Here is a 23,451-nt window from a genome sequence, read left to right as displayed (position 1 = left end):
AATGTTAACTAGGATAAACCATTCCCGATCCACAAATAAAACATAAGCAATAAATGTGTCTGGTGAAAAAAAATTAGGCACCTAATTCATTGACTTCACTAACTAGTATCAAAATAAAGCCTTAATTAAAGTTTTTAAGGAATACAAATCCTTCTCTGTGTCTGTGGACACTAAACATTTAAACAAAACCTTGTCAAAATGATTGTTATACAACTTAGGCAGCTAAAGGAGTTTTGTTACTGGTTTAAGTAAGAATGTTAACACAAATGCTTTCAAGAAAACATATCACTAAAAATTTTCATATCTCAATTGTTTATAATCCAACTAATTATAGACATTATTGATATAGCCTGAAAAAACACATTCACAGTTAAGTAACTGAAGGATGATCTAATGCAGGATAATAGGGAGACGTCCTTCTACTTTAAGAACAAGCTGGCAAAAGTCTAACTACTAAACTGCAATAAGTGTACAGAATAATATTTCATTTCTCTCTCTCTCTCTCTCTCTCTCTCTCTCTCTCTCTCTCTCTCTCTTTTGAGACAGGGTTTTTCTGGGTAGCCCTGGCTGTCCTAGAACTCACTCTGCAGACCAGGCTGTCCTCGAACTCAGAAATCCACCTGCCTCTGCCTCCCAAGTGCTGGGATTAAAGGCCTGGCATTTAGAATTCTTAAAGCAATGCTAAAGCTCAACTTTTGGAGCTGTACAAACCCTTGTTCTACTACCCACTTTACTGTTATTTGTGTCTGTGTGCAATAAAGATTAATGTCTTCATCCCCAAAAGATTGCAGAGAGGATGGATGGATGGATGGATGGATGGATGGATGGATGGACGGACGGACGGACGGACGGACGGACAGACAGACAGACAGACAGTCAGTCAGTCAGTCAGACAGAAAATGCCTAGTATATGATAACTGGAATTACTGTTTTATAAAAGTTCATCATTTTCAGAAAAGACATGTACTTTGCAATTTTCCAGCACATTGCCAAATAAAGCAATCCTGAGGTGATTAGCTTAAATACCTTAAAAATAAAATATAGAAATTCTTAAAGCTGTTAATGAGAAAAAACACTGCAAACTAGATCTACAAATAAGCAATTAAATTAGCTCATTAAAAACCTGATACTGCTACCAAATATACTTTTTTTGTTGTTTTTTAAAAGTCAGGCTTGTGAATATAGCCTTGGGCTAGTTACTTAGATACTGCAGGAACTACACCTCATGTCTGCTGAGTTGTTTTAAATGAGATGAGATGAAAAGCTGCAAAGCAGCACCGTGTACAAGGCAAGGTGGCCATCTGCATTTGATAAATACTAGCGTCTTCACCATCTCTCACCTCCATCTACTTCTACTAATCTATCTTTATAAGCCACAAAGACCCAGGTCGCAGACTGCCAAGAGGGGTAACAGACAAGATGAATGGAGCCAGGCCAGCATAACGCCAAGGTGCTCCAGATCGCTCTCCCTGGCTATTATTTTATAGCCACATTTGCATATATATTTTATCCTTTCACCTCTTAAGCAAAAGCGAAGGCTCCAAACTTGTTTTGTAACAGATAAGCTATTGTGATTCACTTACCAAGTCCTTAAGAGGACACTGAAAAAGCAATCACAGTGTTGACAACACATCTTGAACAACAGTCCTGTGTTCTACTGTGAGATGTGCAGTCAAGTTTCATGTGAGAGTCTTGAAAGCAGGATTCAAAAACTCACAAACATACCGGCCCTGAGAATTATTTATACTTCTGACTACACTAAACCGTGACGGAGTGCCCATTACTTAGAAGGCTGGGTCTGTGTCCTGCACATTTACAAATCTGGAGAATTGAGGCTAAGCTTTGTTACTTTATGGGACCGTGACAACAGGCAAGAGACTTCATTTCCTTTGCCTCAGTTTCTACAACTATAAGAAAGAGATAATAGCATTTATTCTATCCACTCATTGGGCTTTTATGAGACTCGAAATCTAAGGGAATAGTTTAAGTGTAACCAATCGTACTTTAAATATCCCCATGAGTATTAAAACTGTAAAGTTATTACAGTGAGGATCTTATTTCGTCATCCAGAGGCAGGGGCTAATGGGAAGCAGGACACCCTCCTGTACTTAAGTGCTGTCATATTCTCCACTCTAGCACTCTCTCCCTGAATTTCTTCTTTCTCTATCAAATTTCTACATAGGAAGAATGTTGGCCTTGTATTTCCACTGACGTTTGTGTCAAACCACTTTTTATGTATCCTAGTTATTTTAGTTGTCTCAACAACCATTTTTCATCCACAAATCATACATAACATTTACTTCAGAAAGGTCATTGTAGGGTTAAAATGATATCTGCAGTGTTAAGTATGGATTCTACTGCAACATAAGTATTCAACACATAACTATTTGTTGAATCAATTCTAAAAATCAGATAAAGCTTATGAAGATAAATACTCATAAACTGGCTCTTAATAGCAATTGAAATATCTCAGCTCTTTATGTACATACTCGAGTGTTTACAATCTTAAAAGAAATTCTTTTCTTCTAAAGACAGAGGCACTGTAAGTCATTTTTAAATCAACCTGTGATAGTCCTGAAAATGTTTCCATTTCTCTACTAATTTTAACTTTCAGAAAGGCATGATATATATTACAAAAAAAGAGTTCTCAGCAGCCCAACCAACCAGAATTTGAGTTTACAGTGGAGTGGCCTTAGGTTTACTGACATTTTTACGCACAATTTTATGAGACTTCCCAGGAGATCACCATGTAGTTTATCAAAGCACCTGCACACATGTCAACTGGTTCAAACCACCACATGACCGAGGAAGAGCAGCCACAGAGGTGGGACAATTGTATTTACCAAAGACCTAACGAGCGGCTTGGAGTCACGGACGCAAGCGAGGAAGTTAAGGCTTTACTGAAGCTCTTCAGCAGCCAACACACAACACAGTGTCTTTGCAAACTCCAATACTGATGCCCCTTTATTTATTTTACAATCTCTGGAATCTGCCCACGAAGCCATCATTTTTGCACTACATACTGTAGGTTTCTAGCTATCACTTGGGGATGACGAGACATTATCATCCTTTATCAGATGAAGAAAGCAAAACTGAGAGAGGAAAAGCAGCTTAATGCAATCGAAGTGACATGCTCCAGAGTGGTGGAGCCAAAATGCTACCAGGCTTGCACTCCTAGGTGCTACTTTGCTCTCAGTACCATCTGCACAAAGGATGCAGGTTCTAAAACTCCTGCTTTGGGATGTGTGAGGCAACAATCTGTTCAAGTTTTTCTTCCTCAGACCGTTCCAAGGTCACCTATGGTCATCACCTCTTAGCATTCAATAAGCCTCGAACCTGCCAGCCAGAGTTCTGTACCTACTTGGTCCATCACCAACACGTGAGATCCTGGTAGAAACTGCAAACTGGAAGAAATGACTATGATCTACCTGAAGCTGGAACAGGACTACATGAACTCCTCTGGGGCGAAGATTTCTCACAAGACTGGTAACATTTTTGTGAAGATAAAATTTCAGATCATAAATATACTCAGTAATAGAATAAGTTCAAAATGAGAGTAACAAGTCAATAAACTTTTCCTTCCTTGTAAGTATACTAAGTGAAAGTTAATGGCCATGGACTACGAAATAAAAAAAAATAATAATAAAATAAATAAATAAATAAATAAATAAATAAGCAGCAGCAGAAGAAAGAGAAAACTTACAAAAATACTCTTAATAGTGACTCTGTAGTGACAGCAAGGCTCAGCAGCTACAAGCTAGTGAGGCAGAGCTAGGGCCTTACTCTGAAGCTGAACCCTGAGGAGATGAAGGGAAAGATGCACAAGGATGTAGTCATCTCCATGCAGAACCTCTCATCTTCATGGTCCTGATGTGACTTACTCCATTATCGTAAAGAAACTGGACAGCGTATAATGACTGGGAGGCTATGTGTGAATGTATGGCATGAAGAACTTGGGTATACTTTCTCTTATCTGCAAATGAATTATCCCAGGAAGGTATAGAACTCAAGGTCTAAAGAGATGGCTCAAAGATTTAGAGTACTTGTTGCTCTTCCAGAGGACCCAGGTTCAGTTCCCAAAATTAACATGGTGACTTACAACCATTTAAAACTCCATTTTCAGGGGGATCTGATGCCCTCTTCTCAACTCCATGGGCACCAGGTATTCAAGTAGTTAGTGCACATAGATACATAAAAGCAAAACATTAATACACATAAAATAAATCTTTAAGAAATAATTTAAAAATTTAAGATATAAAACTGATTGAATGAACACAAAAATTCTATTAAGAATGAGTTGCGATATGGGAACTGACCTGAAATGTGAAATGATTTGCAAGTACAAAATGATGTCATGTGGCCATTGTGTGCCCTTAGGCCTCTATGAATGATATAATTGCAAACAACATCACCCAGGCCATCCATTGTCCATCATTAAGGGAAGGATGTTTGGGATGGTACTATCTTGGTGGTCATTGTTATACCTTTACTTTTGTTCAGAAGATCTTTGTAAAGAATCCTTTACAATCTATTTTCCTGTTGCTTTAAAAAAAAACCAAAAACAAAAACAAACAACCAAACAAAAACAACGTAAGGATTTACTCTGGCTCACAGGTTTCAGCCCATCTTGGCCGGGAAGTAAAGGAAGCAGAAGCATCAACTAGCTGGTCATACTATATTCACGATCAGGAAACAGAGCTTCGTTTCTCCACTTACACAGTTTAAGACCCAGCCAGGGAGCGGGGCCACCTACAGTGGGCGTCCTTCCTACCTCAATAAATTCAGTCAAGATAATCTTACCTAGACATGCCCAGAAACCCATCTGGAGGTGATAGGAGAGTCTGTCAAGCTGACAATTACAGTAACCATCATAGACTAGAAGGTAAATAGCTATTTAGTTGTTTGGTTTTTTTCTCGTAGGTGCATAACCCCTCCTCAGAGATGTGATGAAAGAGGTAGGCTTTGGCTGAGAGATGTTTCAGTCATGTACTTGTGCAAGCAAAAGATCCGAGTTCCTATTTCTAGCACCCACATAAAATGTTAGCCATGGTAGACTAGACACATCGCCCTAGTGCTAGGGGGTGGAGACAAGAGAATCAGGGTGCTGCTCAGGCAGTCTAGCTAAAACCAACCAACCATTCAACCAACCAACCAACCAAACAATGCTCTTGTTTTAGGACAAAACAAAAACCTTTCAGGTGGAGCAATAGAGGAAGTCACCCTGTGTTGGCCTCTGCCCTCCATTGGTAAGTATTCTACATATATGCCCCAAAGAGCTAAGAGTGCAGCTCAGTAGTAAAAGGTACAAGTGGACCATTCCTAAAGCCCTGGGCTCAGCCCCTCAGTACCACAAAAGGAAGGGGAAAGAAAAAGAATGAGGGACAGAGAAGGAGACAGCATGAATCAGACCTATGAGGAAGAAAATTAAAATGTGAGGGAAAGACAGGCAAGTCATCCAATATCTAATGATTTTAGTACATACTGGAGAGATGTGAGTCGGCAGTTCTTAACTTTCAAAAAAACTTTTACGAATGAGTCTTCTAAAACAAACCCTTTCCTCAGGAAAGTCCGTACGTTCTCTGTATTTGAAAGAGTACAGATCTCCCCCTCAGACTCCCACAAGGACCCCACAAGCAGAAAGAGCAATGAACAGTCTGTTAAGAGATTTGTCACTCATTTCAGACTTACCACCTCTTACCATAGTCCAGTTAATTTGCCTGATTCCTCTCTAATGTACACACTTTGTTTATTCATCTGTTGACCAAAATTCAGGTTACTTCTCTTCTGCCTTTTAACTTTATTTGGGCCTTTAAAAAACTGACATTAAAAACAAAACAAAACAAAAAAACAACCCTGCATACTTATGGTGTGATTATTTTGACAGGTATATACAGTATAAATCAACCCCCTTAACATACCCATCATCTTATCCATTATGAGAACATTTAAATCTCTTTTGGAATCTTAAAATATATAACATTATTCTGATAACACAGCTGAATCATTTTTGGTTTTGAGCTAGGGTCTCTCTACATAGCCCTGGCTATTCTAGAGCAACCTATATAGACCAGGGTGCCTCAAACTCATAGAGATCCACTGCCTCCCAAGTGCTGGAATTCAATTTGTGTGCTACCATGCTCACCTGACAGTTGAATCTTAAGGATATTACATGATATTAAAGAAACTAGGTGTGGAAGGATAAATGTTCTACCTTCTGCTTATGTGAGGTATTCAGAATGGGGATTCTTGGAGAAAGAAAGAAGAACAGAGGTTACCAGGGGGTGGGGACAGAGTGAATACAGAGCTAGTGTTTCATGGGTACAGGGTTCCTATGTGAGTTCATGGTAGGTTCTAGAAATCGATAGTAGTGATAGTTATATAACACTGTGAGTTATGTAACCAAATTTGGCCAAAAGAGTACAATACAAGAGAGACACAGAGACAGATTGACAGACAGACAGACAGACAGACAGACAGACAGAATGAGTCCCACAACACAGAGAAAAAAATGATTTCTCCCGACCTACCATCATGGCTAAATTCTAGCAAAGCCTACTGGTATTCAACTACGACAGAGAATAAGGAGAACCACATCTACTTTTTCTCTGGGCAGCTGTGACTCAGCACTTTCCTTGGCTTTAAACCAGTGACTACCCAGAGGAATTCACTAAGGCAGAGGCACCTGCAGTAAGCGCGCATGCTCTCAACACCATCCTCTACTTCATCTCTCGGCTGGACTTCCCCTCACCTTCCCCTGTAAGATGAATCATTAGTGACCTTCAGTTTTAAAGTAAAAATCTCCAAGAATAATTATATCCCAAATTTCAAATCATGCTACAATAACCATCTTGTGACACCCAGGTCTAAACATATAATGAAGCTGTTGCAACCACCTTATTTCCCCATTTGGACGGCAGTCCATAACAAGCTCCACTTCCCAGCAAACACCCAGCTGTAACATCAAATCCGGAGGAACTGCCTTTGAAAATAGTAATAGCTGTTCTGAGTTAATTGTTTTAATTTTTAGAACAATGCAGCCCTCTCTGAAACCATGAGGCAAACCACAGAATGAAACTGATCACAGGCCAGAAGGTAAGCATGGAGGAACAGAATAGACTACATTCTGGAATGTGAGAGCTCAGGTGTCCAAAGCTCATCCAAGATGAAGAGTGCCCTTCTTTCCACTGTTGCATCTCAGCACCTCTCATTGCAAAGCTGTCTGCAACGACGTTTCTGCCTGGCTTGACTGGGAAAGCTATAAGCCCAGCAAGTGCAACAAACAACAGGAGCAACAACAACAACAAAAAGAGTTCCGCTTATATAACTGTAAGCTGTCTTAAATTCTAGAGTCCTCGTCCTGGTCCTTCCTGATTACCTTGTTCACATGTGATTAACAATGACATGGATATCCAACTACATGAAGTTTGACTCAAGCAAAGGATAATATGTGGGACTCTGGAAATACTGCCTGAGTTTACAAGGATCCCTCAATAGGAGAAACAGGGAACCAATACAGTTTTGGCTCACATGATAGAAAAATCATGATCATAAAACTAGTAAAAATATACTAAGCAAGAAAATATTCCAACGAAGAAGCATTGGCTACTGTCAAGCATTTATTCCTTTATTTATAAAGGAAAAACACATTCTTCAATGTTTTGACTAGTAGTCTTCCTCCACAGGAGGCTTTAAAGAAACACAGAACTGACCCCAAAGACAAACAGGATTTCCTACTGCATACTTCTACAACAATGTAACTGCTTTTAACTGTACTCATAAGAAACTACTTCTCTTAACTTTATGCACAGAAATCGCATTCAAACCAAAATTCAACTTTTACCATATTTTATATACAATTACAATACCTAACTATTAACTTCTAATTATCTTGTTCATGTCCTGAAGACATTACAGGAAAAAAACAAAACGTATCACAGGAAAACTTGTTTCTTCCTCTACTCGGTCATATAATCTATACATTAGTAACATTACACTACCTCCACGGACAAGATGCCATTGCGTTCTCAATAAAAGACAGTGGCAAGAAGCAGTGAAAACAGAGACAAGAGAAAGAAAAGTGGTAACATGACTCACGCGGGGCTCCTACAACGAAGCAGTTGGCAGGAGCAAGCTTCCAGCCCTCCTGCAGCACAGGCGAGGTGCAGAGCCAGTGGGCTGTACTGCTCTGAAATGTGGGGTGGAGACTGACAAGAGGGGACCGGGAAGAGACACTCACTCAGTCAGAAGCTGGTGAAGTTCGTGATAACCTCGCTCCAGTGCCAGGCTCACAGGCGTTGCCCCTTCCTTGTTGTGGATGCTGAGAGCTCCACGGCCACCTGGCTTCTGTAACAGGAACCATGTCAACCGCAGCAGTCCCAGCCGCACAGCAAAGTGCATCAGGGTTTCCCGAGGGCCACCGTCTGTGAACGGGGGAAGAGCATGAAAATTAAAGCCTGTAACAACCACCACCAACAAAGAGCCAAACCCCACTGGCAATAGAAGACCAGTCTAGGCAGACACACTGTTGCCTTCAAGTATCTAGCACCGTGAAGGTCATCTGTAACATGCAGCCAACAACTTTATTCCAGGTAAAAATCGCCTTTCAAGTAAAGGCAAAAATAAAGCTAGAAAAAAATTGTGACACAAAATCTTCAACAGCAGACAAATACGCACATAGAGAACCAAGCCATAGCTGTGCTTTTTCAGAGAGGTTAATACAGGTGTCCCCACTATGCTCCTTCCATTAAAAAACAAACAAACAAACAAACAAACAAAACCAAAAACAAAACAAAAACAAAAAAACGACAACAATAATAGAAGTAAATGCAGTTCCTTGGATCTAAGGTGAACAGTTTTCAGGACTCAAATGGGTATAATCTGAAGGGTATAATTACTTTTTAAAGAACGCTCAGACAGGAATTGGCTAGTTAAACACTACAAACAGGTTAGACTTGTTAAGTACATACAGGTCTTTAGTCCCTCACACTAAGGGCATATCGAATTTCTGGCACTACCAACCTTGTGTTTGCTTAATGAGAAAACGAAATGAATCTTCAGGTACAATGGGATGAACTGTAAGACTACACTAATAACTTTCGGCGAGAAAACAAGTGCTTGGGCTGAGTTCACTAGAAATGAGGGATCCTTCTTGGCATACTGGGTCACTAAGAGTGTGGGTAGGACAAGAAAGGGCTTCAGATCAGGCAAAAGTGGGTCCAGGCCTGGCCTTAATCATAGAAGTGACTAGGCATGGCTCACTTGCTTCTCAGAGCTTCACTTTCATATTCCCGTGAGCAAGCCACCATCCCCTCACTGAGAGCTGCTGTAACAGAGAAGGGTAGGTGAAATGCTAGACTAACGCCTGGCTGTAGGGTCCTTCACCCTTTCTCTGCCTCTGGCCCTGTTCTTGGGCTTCGAAGTACATGCTAACTTCACTAGCAACACCCTTTTCCTAGCTCATTGTCTTGTGTGAGGGCAGGTCCTAGGGCCAAAGCATTCTAGACTTCTTGGATGAACCTAGTGTTTTCCTTTTGTCAGATTCTTCTATATGTGAATATCACAACAGGAGTGAACAATGAGGTGCATTTTTTAAAAATAATTTTTAAAAAGAGATTTCATTTCTTTGGGGCTGGGGGACTTTTCACGACAGTGCAGTATCTGAGAGAAGAGGGAGCTGGAGTTCCAGGGAGCTGTGAGCACCTTGACTTGAGTGTTGGGAACTGAACGCAGGTCCTCTACCAGTTCTTAATCACGGAGATATTTATCCAGTCCCGAACTCACTGTTTCCTAATGTCACTTGCCTGTGACCAATATAAATTTCATTAAAAGCAAATGGTCTTTCATGTTTCTCTCCCAAATCCTATTTATGCATGGATCAACTCAAGATTTGCTATGTGTTCAAGCACAAATGGAGACTAAAATCAATGCTTCAGGGATGGGGCAGGGGTGCAGGGGACTGCTCAAGAACAGAACACTTGCTGAGCAAACATGGGGGCTGGGTTTGATTCTCAGGATTCTTAAGAACTAAACCTTACTCCCACAAGAAACCAGAGAAAATAATGTCCTTGAAGAAATAATTATGTTTCCAATCATAAAGCTTTAATAAATATAGCCTCTGAAGAAGTGGCAAGACTTAGAGAAAAGGCAGAAAAAACTCTCATCAGTATTAAATACTTCTGACTTGTGCTTTATGCCTCTCACAAACATCCTGACAACCTTATCAAAACACCAAAGTGCTAAGCACTTACAGACCAGGAAATATGTGGGTATGTTTTTTCCAGAGCTGGTTAAGTCCAGCCTTATCAGGTATTATGTCCTTAAAGTAGCTTCCTTTCCAGCCTCTACTCTTTTAAGTTCCTTTGTTCTGAGTCACCATAAGGCGAGTTACCATAAAGCCCAAAGCCCAATGCGGCTGCTTTCAGCCCCACTCCCCATCTTCTATTAGCATTTAAAGCACATGTAATTTGGAAGAACAATGCATTCATCAGATATTCAACAACTTATGTCCTACAATAAATATTCTATCAATGTATTTGCTTTATCAAGTATTTATTCTTCAAGTATTTACTCATTCAAAGGGAGCTGAAGACACCAGACTAACTTGATGGGTACCATCAACTAGAATTCAATATGGGAATTAAATGACTAAGATACAGGAAAATACAAGTATAACATTTGATACTCTTTTGAGACAAGGTCTCACTATGTAGTTCTGCCTGTCCTAGAACTCGCTATAAAGACCAGTCTGGCCTTGAAACTCAGAGAGATCTGGCTGCTTCTGCTTGTCGTGTGCTGGGATTAAAGGCAAGTACCACCACCTCTAGCCCATTTGACACCTGGATTGTCAAACTCCCATCAAAATGTAGAACATTATGAACATCACACAAAGTTCCTTTATGCCCTTTTCTGGTCAGGGCTTCATTACTAAAGCCAACCACTACTTTGAGTTTTTCATGCTTTTTGCCTATTTGAAAAGTTCATATAAGTGAAATGCTACATAAGGCTACTTTCATCTTTTCTGAGATTTACAATACAGCTGTCATGTGGTGTTCCATTTTATTTTTGAGTAAAACCACTTCGTATTTATATCTCAGATTGGTTAAATAACCATCCACACTTTTTCATATTTTACTGTGTCTTCATGTAAATTAAAGTCATGTGAATTAGGTTCAAAAGAGGGCAAAGTTAGCAATGTAAGTGGACTTTTACCCAGGCTGCTTTGCTCTCACAGCATGGAGCTCTGCCATTAACCTCTACCTCCCAGACTGCTCCTCCTCCTCCTCTCAAGTTTCAGAATTCATAATTTCCATTTGCTGGTTCCCCAGCCCATGATTCTTGGTGTTCTTCTGTACTTGGAGAGTTATCAAACTTTTGTGGGGTAGGTTGGAGGCGCTTGTGGGAGTGGTGACCAGGGAGCTCCCAGGGTCTGTCTCCACCACCCAGCACTGGTGTTTGAAATGGAAGCCACTACACTTGGCTTTTTACAGGGTGCGGGGACCCAAACTTAGATTGCCATGCTTGTACAGCAACATTTTTACCCCAAACCACCTCCTCAGCGTCAACTTTCTTTTAGGTTGTTAGCTATATTTCCTACATTGTCATCTGGGTCCTTCATCACAACAGGGATGTAACTGTATCAAGGGAATCAGCACGTTCGTGTGCCATTTCCAGCAGCTTCCTTTTTGTTTTTGTCCTCCTAGTTGTTTCTCCTGCAGGTACACTTAGGGCCCCAAGTTTTGGTTGAGTTTCTTTTTGACTGCTGTATTAGTTATTTCTCCCAAAGTTGTGATCAAAATACCTGACAGAAACAACTAAGGAAGGAAGGAAGGCTCTGTTTTGCTCTTGGTATCAGAAATTCCATTCAATGACAGCAGGGGAAAACAGCAGTGCAAGGATGTAGCCAAAGCTTATTCACATGGCACCACCCAGAGCAGCAGTTTAGAACTGGGCTGGAAGGAGGAGGTATCAACTCCAACAACCTGCCCCTGGTGACCTCTCCTACCAGCCAGGTCCAAGCTCCTGCAGGTTCCATAACCTTAAAAATATCACTCAAAAAATGTAGAGCAGTCTAGATTCAAATGGTACCAACCACACTATCGTGGCTTGGTTAAACTACAGAGGAGGAGAGCAGAAAGGGCTGTAAGCTCCAACTGCTGTCTGCTTTCATGGTGGAGGCACTTTCATAGAGCTGCCCAGAGCTGCAAGAAAGCTGAAGTACCCAAAAGGCATTCAACCACAAGGGGTCTGTTAGAAGATTTTAATCTTTTTCGAGTGATGTTTCCTGAATAAACGGCTGTGAGAGTGTTTGGATAGTGTAATAATCAAGGACTGTATGTTCTGTTCCATCCCACCAATGAACCCACCAAGCCCACCTCGGAGCACTGTTTGAACCTGTAGCTGTGAGATTCCAAAGTCACCACCCTGTGTACTTCTGGCCTATAAATAAATCTGCAGACCCACAAGAAGCAGTCATCTTTACACTGCATGAGAGATGGAAACGTCCTTAACAGGCAGAGCAGGGCTCTGAGGAAGAATGAGAAGAACTGTGACAGCAACAGGCCTTGGAGGCAGCAATCCTTTCAGAGTTTAAGCCTTGCTGCTGGTAGGTAGGTAGGTAGGTAGGTAGGTAGGTAGGTAGGCACTGTCTGTCATAGAAGCCCACAGTTATCAATCCTTTGCAAGACAGTGAAAAATCCAAAGCAATCTGTCTACATTTTCTATTTTAGCAAAGAAGACAGCTAGAAAAATACACAGAGACTAGTATAACAAGGACGGACTTTATATGGAAAGCTATGGAACATCCTAAAAGGGCTGTGGGAACTAAATCAACCATGTGGTTAAGGTTGAGTATCTACTAACCAATCAACCAGTGATAACGAGTGCCTGTGTTTAGGAAATTCATCTTAAGTCTGTCATCATTCCCTCTACCAAAGCTGTGGGTGTGGTTGCCACCCTCAAAGACACAACTCATTTTCAATATGGACCTATTCACTAGGATGTGTTTCTCCTTGCTTTATGTACAGCCAATATTTAATGGGCCTATTCTATCTGAGAGTTAAACTGATTGCAACTATTCAATGGTCTTCCAGGAGAAACCACTCAACTTACCACTCTCCCTAACCATAGAGTCACTGAAGAACTAAGGCAACTAAATGAGGCCTTAAAATGTGGTGGAGTTGGGTGGGGGTGTGGTGGGGGGGGAGTGTCTGTGTTGCATAACTCACCTTCCACCCAGATGAACCTTCATTACCTGCACTCAAAGGAGCCTCCTGCAAAATGCATAGTGTGGAGATTTCCTTATATAAACTCGAGATCAAGGAACGTGTGGAAGAAATAAAACGGACAAGAGTTGCAGAGGTGGCTCAGTGGTGAAGAGCACTTGCTACTCTTGCAGAGAACCCAGGTTCAGTTCCCAGAACCCATAGGGCAGCATCTGCAACCCCATTCCAGGGGATCTGATACCTTTTTCAGGCCATGGTAGACACGGGGCACACATATGGTGCAAACATACACACTCAAGCAAAATACCTATATCATAAAATAAAAATAAGTGAAGCCTTTAATACTAGCACTATGGAGACAGGAGCAGGTGGATCTCTATGAATTTTAGTCGAAGCTAGTCTGATCTCTAGGACAGCCAGGACTACACAGTGAGGTGCTATCTCAAACGAATGAATGAGTAAATGAATAACACAATCTTTTAAAGGATGAAAAACAAATTTCTCCTTGCTCAAAAGTTAAGACTATCTTCAGCAAAAGTAAGAGCAGAGCAAAGCAACTCCACTGCTCTCCGCAGACCCTTCCTTTGAGGACTGAACCGTTTTATCCTTTCATGAGACTTGTTACTGACCTGCAAAGGCTTATCAATGTTTTGTACCTTGAAAAGATGATGAGCTAGTTGTCGTGGTATATTTAAACAACTAGCCTGCAAACCAGTACACACTCTAGGCTATACTCTTTAAGTAAGACAGAATAAAAGTGTAATTGCAATTGTTCCCACATCTGACACAGAAATGGCAGAATTAGGAACAATCAGGAGCCATCAGTAAGTACTCTGAATAGGTACTGAGGCTCTAAACGTCACATATTTAGATCCTAATGTCTTGGCAGTACTAGATAATTTGTGTGCTATGTGGGATATTTATTTACACATTTTTCTCAATTGTATTTGCTCTAAGGACAGAAACAGGATGTTATTTATGAATCAGGACTATTTTATTAAAACTATACATATTTGTAGTTATAACATTTAGATATCATTTGCTGTAAGAGTAACCATATGGTGAAATCCTTGTCTGATTAGAAGGATTTAACATAAGTGTTGTTTATAGCAGGGTTGTTTTTATTTTTTTAATGCGATCCTGTAAGAACTTTTATATGGCATCATAGAGTCAATACCCTGGTCTAAGAACTGCCGAGTGTCTAATGTTTATCTTGAGCTCATGCTTCCCTGACGCACTCCTCTACGACTGCTTCCAACAACTCCACAGTACTTCTACAGAACCGCACATACAAAAACACCTATAGGTATACTTTTGTGAGGAAACAGCAAAAGATCACTCTGCTACTCTCATGAACCGTCAACCACCCGCCTGGCTTGAGCAGTCAATCCAGATGCACAGAGATGTGCCAGTCTACTTAGGCTATGCACCTGGAAGAAGAAAATACTGCGTAGGAATTCTAGTTTACTCAGCCACCGAGGAGGCTTGAACCACAGTGGTTGTTTAAAAGGGAAAGCAGAGGTATTCCAAGGCAGCTTGTAAGTCTGTGGCTTCTCACCATGCAAAGTGTGATCTGTCCCTAACACGTTCCATTCTGCAGGCAGCTTCAGGTGTCTGAATGCCAGTGCCACCTTCTCATCGAGAGAGTTCACATCTCTAGAAGGAGGTCCTGATCGATCGAGGAACCGTGTGAAGTTCAGAGCCTGCTGATTTCCAGCACTGGTTGCCAGGAACTGAGCTGCATCATACGCCTCATCCTGGACGAAATGGAAGTCTTCTTCAGCGACTACAAACACAGGAAGGCCCTCTCTGGAAGCACAGAGCAGCACCTTCACTGTCTCACAGCAGTCGTGACCTAAAGAAAGCACAGGCAGCAAAGAAAGTTGAACTTATTGATGAAAGAACCCAAGTGAGTCCTTTCAGCTTTTTAAATAGTACATAAGATTTCTCCTTCTAAAAGAAAATCTTCCTCTCCTGATTTCTTAAAATTCTATTTTTGGTTTTCTAATTATTATTTGCAAATATGAGTGATATCTTTAACAAACTGCTAACAAATATGAACCCCAGCTTTTATACCATTCCAGTAACAGTATGTAACAAAGAACAGGCTGTAAAAACTAGTGCTGTTACATCTGAACAAATTACAGAATGAAAGCTCTAGGATCCTCTAAGGTCCAGCATGCAATAGATACTCTAAGGCTTACTCAGTAGAGTTAGATCCACATTAACAACAGGAGAAATGGGGAACGGCAGGAGTGGCCCAGATAGCTCTGTACCACCATACAGTAAATCAAAGAATGTAGAATAGTCAAAAGGAAAACCTTTCATGCTTTGAGCAAGCCAAGGTCAATGTTACAGAACAGTTGCTCCCAGGTACCTTTTACCTGTCCCAACCACTAAGGCAATAAGCCTGTCAATCAAACCACCTGGTTCAAATAAAGATGATGCGATGCTGTGGTTACAAGCCCCACTCAGAAAAATGCACACATGAAGCAGACTGTGCTCCCCACCATACGGCTCAGCAGGCACCACGTGACCTGAGACTAGCAGCTACATGCCACTGAATGCTGCACTACAGACTAACTTTAAAGACTGAACAACACAAAGCTCTGTTAGTGTCCTTACAGAACAACACTTTCTTCTGCGCAGTTTCCTAGCCTTTCAGAATTAAGTATTTCCAACAAGGAGATTGTATTTAACAAACTATTCACTATTTTTTCTCAGTTTTTCAAATGCAGTTCTCAACTAGCTAGGGTTATATGTTGCTCCTATGAGAGAGAGAGAGAGAGAGAGAGAGAGAGAGAGAGAGAGAGAGAGAGAGAGATCTCCCCCCCCAGATACATAAAAAGAGTAAGTTGGAAGAACATAGTGATGAGAGTGTTGTAAGCTATGAAGGCCCAGCCCAAGAGGTTTCAGGAGAACAATATGAATTAACTGGGCTAGATACCATTTTTGTGATATGTTGGCAAAGAATGTAGCTTCTTTTTGTACTCTTTCTAGAATCTGGAGGTTTCCAGCTGATTTCACTGGCAGAAGAGATTTCAAGATTTCAGTATTGCCTTGCTGTGTGGTATTAGCAACCTCTCTTAAGCAGGTCTATAACAAAAATGTCACAGCAGACAAAAAGAAATACAAAATAGCACCGGGCGTGGTGGCGCACGCCTAGCACTTGGGAGGCAGAGGCAGAGGCAGGCGGATTTCTGCTTTTGAGGCCAGCCTGGTCTACAAAGTGAGTTCGAGGACAGCCAGGGCTACAGAGAAACCCTGACTCGAAAAACCAAAAAAAAAAAAAAAAAAAAAAAAAAAAAAGAAAATACAAAATATGCATTCCAAGAAGAAAGGGGCACTAGGAAATGTATTGTTGGAACCAAGGCTTATGCTGAAAAGATAAGGAAAGGCCTGCCATGAAATGGAATAAAGAGAGGGGTTCGCTTGAAGCAAGACTGGGTCCCAGCTAAGCTTCCAACGTGAAACAAGAAAAGGCATAAAACATTACCTGTTCCTTAAAAGCAACAACAAATGTAACTCTAAGAGGCATCTAGGTTCCATCCCAAGCAGGCAGACAAACTTGGGAACATTAGCCATAGCTTTAGAGTCAAGACGAAGACAGGAGTAAAAGATCTGTGGGATGTTCTTCCACCGTGAAGGAAGGCCCCCAAAGACTTAGGCATCTGGCAAGGGAGGTCCTGTATGGAGACCCTAAGAGACCGCTGAATGGAGCTAGGAAAATGAAGCCTGAATTACATCAAAGATGTCAGGATGTTGGAAGTGCCAGAGCCACGGGATGCCTGCCAGGAAAAGTTGCATACAGGAAGTAGAACCACCCTGAGAGAAGTGTGTTACAGACAATAAAGCTGGAAGGGTGGATGCCACCCTTGACATCAGAGACTAAACTACAAGGATTTAAGAGTTTGCCCTTTTGCGTTTCAGTCTTGCTTTGGTCCACTTTTTCCTCACTGTGCCACCGTGCTCAGCTTTTGGGATGATGGTCGTGGTGGTCATGGTGGTAGTGTGTATGTACCCACACTGCGTCTGCCTTGAGTTTCAGAAGAGACTTTAGATTTTGAAATGATAGTGACACTGTGAAAAATTCTGTGGACTTATAGTGCATTTTGCTTTATGATATAGTTAGAAGCATATTAAGGCCAGAAAGTGAAATGTGGTGGTTTGAATGAGAAAGGTCCACATAAGCTCATATGATTGAATAAGTGGTCTTCAGTTGGTGGAACTGTTTGAGAAAGATTTAGAAAATGTGGCCTTATTGGAGGATGCGTGTCACTGGGGTGGCTTTGAGGTTTCAAAAACCCATGGCATTGCCAGTCAGCTCTCTCTGCCTCCTCCTTGTGGATCAAAATGTGAGTTCTCTGCTACTACTTCAGCACCATGCTTACCTGCCTGCTCCCATGCCTCCCTTCATGATAATCACAGACTCAGACTCAGCCTCTGAAACGGTAAGCCCCAAATAAAATCTTTCTTCTCTAAGTTTGTCTTGGTCATGGTACTCTTACAGAACTGAAAAGTAACTAAGATACCTCCATATGCACATAAGTGGTACACATATATATATGCAGGCAAAACAAGCAAATATATAAAATAAAAGACAACTCTAAAAAAAGTACTAAGTACCTACCGTGTGGCCAAAACACTCAAGATTGGCAGAGTATCACTATCAAGCTCAAGATTAGTTTTTAGTCCCTGTGTCTTTTCAAATAAAATGAAAAATAAAGGGGTTACCATTGTTTAAAACTAAGGGTTGTGTAATATACATCTAGGAATAAAACTGGTCTCAGTGTAGAAGCACAGGTAAGACTCACTGTAAGCTTGCTCTAGACAGATTACGGCTGGAGGAGGAGGAATATTAATCTTATGTCTGCCTTAGTCTAAAGCTACAGTACAAAGACAGGATGGGAAATTATAGCAAATTTAATACAATAAAAACAGAAGTTGTAGTAGGGAAGTGCAATAGCAACAATTTTCAACTAGTTTCCATGGTGTTTTTGTTTCCACTCAATTTCCTGGTAACAAGAGGAACATAAGCAGAGCTATTTCTTTTTTAAAGGAAAAGTACTGAAATTTTACTCAATTTCTAAAAGAAGCTATCCTATAGGATTCAGAAAGAAACAAAATTCCCAGAAACTGTTGAGGGGAGAAAGTCCTAAGTTTAAGTGCATTTTAGGACCCTGCAGTGTCAATTTTGTTTACAATGAAAACAGAACATAAGTATGAGGTCTGAAGGATCTGTTACCCACCAAGTAATCTACAGGGAATAATGAAGGAAACAGTAGATTTGTGTGCCAAGTTCTCTTGCAGAAAGGTGTGGTCATCCTAACACACACCCAGCCTTGAAGCCTTTCTCTGACCATAAAATGATACCATCAACCTTACAGAAGTATTGAAAATATCAGCAGGCACCACACAAAGCACATGGCAAACAGGCACCAGGAACTGGTAGTTATACTCAAAACACTACTGTTGTTTAAGTATCACACAGAAAAATAGATCACTAAATCTTGACAAAGTGTTTCACAAGCCAGCAAGCCTGTAGGACAACTAACAACTTTATTAGCACTGCAGAACTGAAAAAATAAAAATAAAAATAAAAACAACAGGAGAAAAGACTTAAACAAAAAGCACCCAGAAGCACCCAGGTAAGAAGCAAGTTATCTAAGGTTAACAGTCTTCTTAAACTCAGTAAATCCTAGGCCCTGTGGGTCAAAAGTACGTGTGCCTGAGGTTGGGAGAGCCTCCCTGCAGGCTTCTTTCCCTGCAAGCATTTTATCACTGTCTAAAGCATCTGCACCCATGGAAACGCAAAACTGCTACAAATAAACAAAAGTACTGAACTATGACCCAAAAATTACTTCATTTCCTGTTAAGCTAAAAGTGGAACACATCCCACCCTGGGCCATCTCTTCTTCGGAGACTAAAACAATCCGGCCTTTGTTTTTATCATCGATCTAAAAAAGTACCCTAAAAGCGCTTACTGGACCAGCCCAGGCCAATCCCACACAGAAAGAGGAGACTCTATTAGTCAGCAATGGGATATAAACTAGATTTACTACTCAGTTTATCATAGACGTGTTTAAGAACCTGATGTGGTTTTCTTCCTCTGGAACAGTAAAAGTGAAATGCTCAGTTTGCAGACTGCTCTCCACCCCCTCCAGAGAGGATCAAATAAACAGACAAGACCACACTGCTAGATCCTGCAGACTAAGGGCGGGCAAACGAATTTGATGCATTTATAGAATGTCTCTACATGCAGGGGAATAACAGTGAGGGACAAAACACAAAAACAAAGAAAAATACAACAGCAAACTTAGAACCCCATCATGTGTACTGTGAAAAAGGGCAGGCTATTGAACTCTACAGCGTGATTTCTGTATTCTAGCCTAAACCTTGAAAGCAGTGCTTTCCAACCCTTTTTCCTATTTTCATTACTCCTAGAAACCATTTTTAGCTTTTCCCTATTCAACCTCTACCTAGTAGAATCTTGAGTCTCATTGATATGCCTTAGGTTTGTTTACGTGTGTGTATACTTTGTATGCGAAGAATAAGAACCCCCCCCCCCGCCCCACACACACCAAGATCCAATTTACACTGATTTATTATCTATCAGTCACGCTGTAACACCCTAGGATTACGGTGCAGTGCTCACGGGTACAAGATGTAGAAATGATATCTAACACAGCATCATCACTGCTAGCCACACAGGTGGGCACTTTTTCCTCTCTTCAACTACTTCCTGGTTTGCTTTTCCAGGGCAGCCCTTATATGAACTGCATTATTTGATTTTTTTTCCCAAATTTTTATTTTTTAAAATTTTTCCATTATTTGATTTTTTTAAAACAAACTCAATAGACAAACTCAAAGCTGTCAAGATATTATCTTATTGGCCTAGTCGGCCATCACTGGAAAGAGAGGAACGCCAGGGCCAAAAAGGGGGAGTGGGCGGGTAGGGGAGTGGGGGTGGGTGGGTATGGGGGACTTTTGGTATAGCATTGGAAATGTAAATGAGCTAAATACCTAATAAAAAATGGAAAGAAAAAAAAAGATATTATCTTATACTTGGATTACATAGACTATTATAAAGTGTTCAGTTTGAAATAGTAACTGATAACTTAAGGGAAATTATAAGAATTCTTGACTGTGCAAATTAAAAGCTCGTAGCTTTTTATTTCAAAATACTTCTTGATTTGATAACCAACCCTTGCTCCTAAAGAGTGTCTTGGCTCACAAGAAATAAAAATTACATGGTGCTATAAACATAGGACTACTTTGTAAGATTTAAGCTCTAAGTTTTCATTAGCTAAAAGGTACCTGTAAATATAATAGATTTTTTTTTTTCTTTTCACTTCACAATGAAACTACCTTACATGGCCAGCTATCCTTACATGGCCAGCTATCCTGGATAAATACGAAACAAGAGAAAAGTGTGTAAGTGTTGAGTCTAATTGGACATCAGTGAAAATTTGTAATTTTACTACCAAACAGAAGCCTTTGTTTTGATTCTAGAAATATATTAATAGATAAACTAAAATGATTTGATTTTAGAAATAGCCTATACCAAAGCCTTTCACAACACAGTGTACTGAACATACTAATCCCTATTCCATTTGTAAATGATAAAATCATAATTTGCGTTGTCTAAACTGCCTAGTAAAAGTGAACCCCCAAACTTTGTTACACATCCTAAGATACCTTTAAGATAGATGGCTCAATAAAACTGAAATGATATTCTTCAAGCAGCCATTTGAAAGTCTCTAAATTTTGTTCACTTTCTATTACTGGAGGAGGAGAAAGCAGGGATGCTGAGGAAGGTCAGAAGGCTGCGTATGGAAGCCAAGTCTCTCTTCCCATCCTGGATTCCAGAGAGCAAACTCAGGTAGTCAGACTTGTATAACAAGCATTTTTACCTTCTGACTCCCTCTAGCCTCAAAGTTATTTTGAATGGAGCATTTTATTATGAATTGCGGCCAGTCTCTAATGTTAATTACTGTAAAGATGAGTTTAATTTTAAGAATAAGAAATTGTTTCAAAGTCTTTGAAATATTTTCATTAAATGTCACTATATACCATACATAGTATGCGCTTTATAAGGCATTCAAATATCCAAAAACATAAAAAGTAGACGAGTCTCTATGCTATTTATCTCAAGATGAACTATATTATATCTCCAGACTTCAATAGAAGAAAGGAAAGCAATAAAAACTGCTTTAAAAGCCTTTATAACTTCTTTATAGTTTCCCTTTTCCTTTTGAATCAGGATTTCATATAGCCTGGATCATTCTCAAACTTGTTAAGTGGCGGAGGACGGTCTTAGCCGCCTAATCGTCCTGCTTTATAATCTCCTTTTACTGTAAGATTCTTATCAGAAACACACACACAAAGGAGAAAATAAGTCAGTCCTGGTGGCTCACCCATGTAATCTCAGTGCTCAAAGGTGGGACAGGGTGGTGACAACGAGATCCTCTCAAAATACCTTTTCCCACAAAAGACGAACATTAGAAGAGGAGGACGCTTATAACTGTTTTACATGATGGAAGAATTTTTCCTATAATTTAGAAATGTCTCATTGTTCCAACCTATTTACAGAAAATATTTGATAAAAGGTGACAGACTAGCATGAAAATGTAGCTGCTTTCTGAAGGTCAATCAATCATCTGGTTTTAGTAAGAACTAAATGTAGCAAAACACAGACAATGAATCATACAGAGAACTCAAAGAAAAACCAAAGCCAGCTATCTGAATAAAGCATGACATTAAAGGGGAGAACAAGGCACAAAGCTTTTTCTTCTTAGAACTCAGATGACTGGAAATGGCAGGGCTCACCCTAGAATAAGCAGAAAGGGCACAGAGACAGCCCTATCAGGAACACCTGCTACCAAAAAAAAGAAAAAAAAAAAAACAAAACAAAAAAACCAGTGACTATTTATCCAGTAACTGCAATGCCAAAGCACTGTACAGACTTCTATCAAGAATTCTGATTGGCCGACAAGGGCCCTCAACAGACAGGAAGTCGGAGGCTATCACTATCACTGACTCACGGAAACCATCAAAGTCACCCCCGGGAAGAGACACAGACTTGGTGACAGGCTAAGAATTCAACTCAAGAAATTAAACTCCTTTTGTAGTTCCCCAAAGAGGGAAGAGGAAGGGAGGGTAAGACAGGCACCTTTCTAGAATGTCTGCTCAGGTGAAACAATGTCCACCAAGCAGCAGGGATTCCTAGAAAAGCTGAATTAACATACACGGGCATGCAAAACAAACCCGTGCCCTTATGAAGCTAACACTTTAGCTGAAATAAAAGGGCGATGGGCTAAACATGCAGTGAATGGGAAGCTAACTGCATAGAAAAGTGTTCGAGCATGTCCAGGAAGTAGGCCGGTGTGCAGATACACTGGAGTGCTTTTAGAAAAAGCATGCTGAGGAAGTTCCTAAGGGAAGGAAAAACACAAGTCTAAGATGACCGCAAGAGCGGACCGAAGCCAGTTTGATCCTGGGTTATAAAGTTAATCCCATGATATGAATGAGGTGTTAAAAGTTGTGTGGGTTCTGTACCCGACCCACAGCCTTCAATATCCATCTCCACTCCTCAATTACAAAATGTTACAAGAATCCAATGACAGTAGCTGAAAGAGGCAAGTAAACAAAAAGTCTCAAACATGATGACCAAAGCAGGGGGATGCAGCTGGGAGACTCTACCAGTTTCTCACACACCATCCAGAGTACAACAGAGATCCGCATGCTGAAGTGATGCCACAATTACCCCTACCCTCCAGTGGGTACACGAGAGTCTTTCTGAACTCTGACATAACTGGGCACTTCCTATCAAAAATCAATGAAATTAGGCGAGTGGAGGAATAATGAGGCTATTGAGGAGAGAAAATTTGAATCAGTAAGAACAATAGAGAATAGAAGACCTCAGTAAGGGAAAAGCTGATAAAAGAGAATAAAAATTGAGTATTCTGAGCTACAAGTGAATGGATGAGTCAAGAATGACAAAAATAGTATCAGAGTGCAATGCTGACTCTGGTCAGATTAGAACACTAGGGCAGCAGTATTCAGGATCAAGAAACACAAATAGACACCCATAGAGGGTGTGGCTAGGGCGCTCCTGGGAAACACACACACAATGGGGGTTAATTTTAATCACAAATTCTAATTAAGAAGAAATGAATCCATACGACTAATCTCATTTCACTTCCTGGCAGGAGTCTACCCAGGGACTGAC

At 40.6% G+C, this 23,451-nt stretch overlaps 1 protein-coding gene across 12 annotated transcripts in view; it reads right to left on the bottom strand.

Annotated features, from left to right (window-relative positions):
* Akap13 (A kinase (PRKA) anchor protein 13) overlaps positions 1-23,451 on the bottom strand; it is a 299,084-nt gene that overhangs the window by 160,033 nt on the left and 115,600 nt on the right. For all 12 annotated transcript variants that reach the window (XM_006541256.3, XM_006541250.4, XM_006541252.4 and 9 more), the window contains exons 4-5: positions 14,779-15,075; positions 8,237-8,420 (exon numbers count right to left, since the gene is read on the bottom strand). In XM_006541256.3, coding sequence (XP_006541319.1) covers positions 8,237-8,420; positions 14,779-15,075 — 481 coding nt within the window. The remainder of the gene's footprint in view (positions 1-8,236; positions 8,421-14,778; positions 15,076-23,451) is intronic.

The sequence above is a fragment of the Mus musculus genome, chromosome 7 (genome assembly GCF_000001635.26).
Source record: "Mus musculus strain C57BL/6J chromosome 7, GRCm38.p6 C57BL/6J".
Taxonomy (NCBI): Eukaryota; Metazoa; Chordata; class Mammalia; order Rodentia; family Muridae; genus Mus; species Mus musculus.
This window is presented reverse-complemented; position numbering and strand designations above follow the sequence as displayed.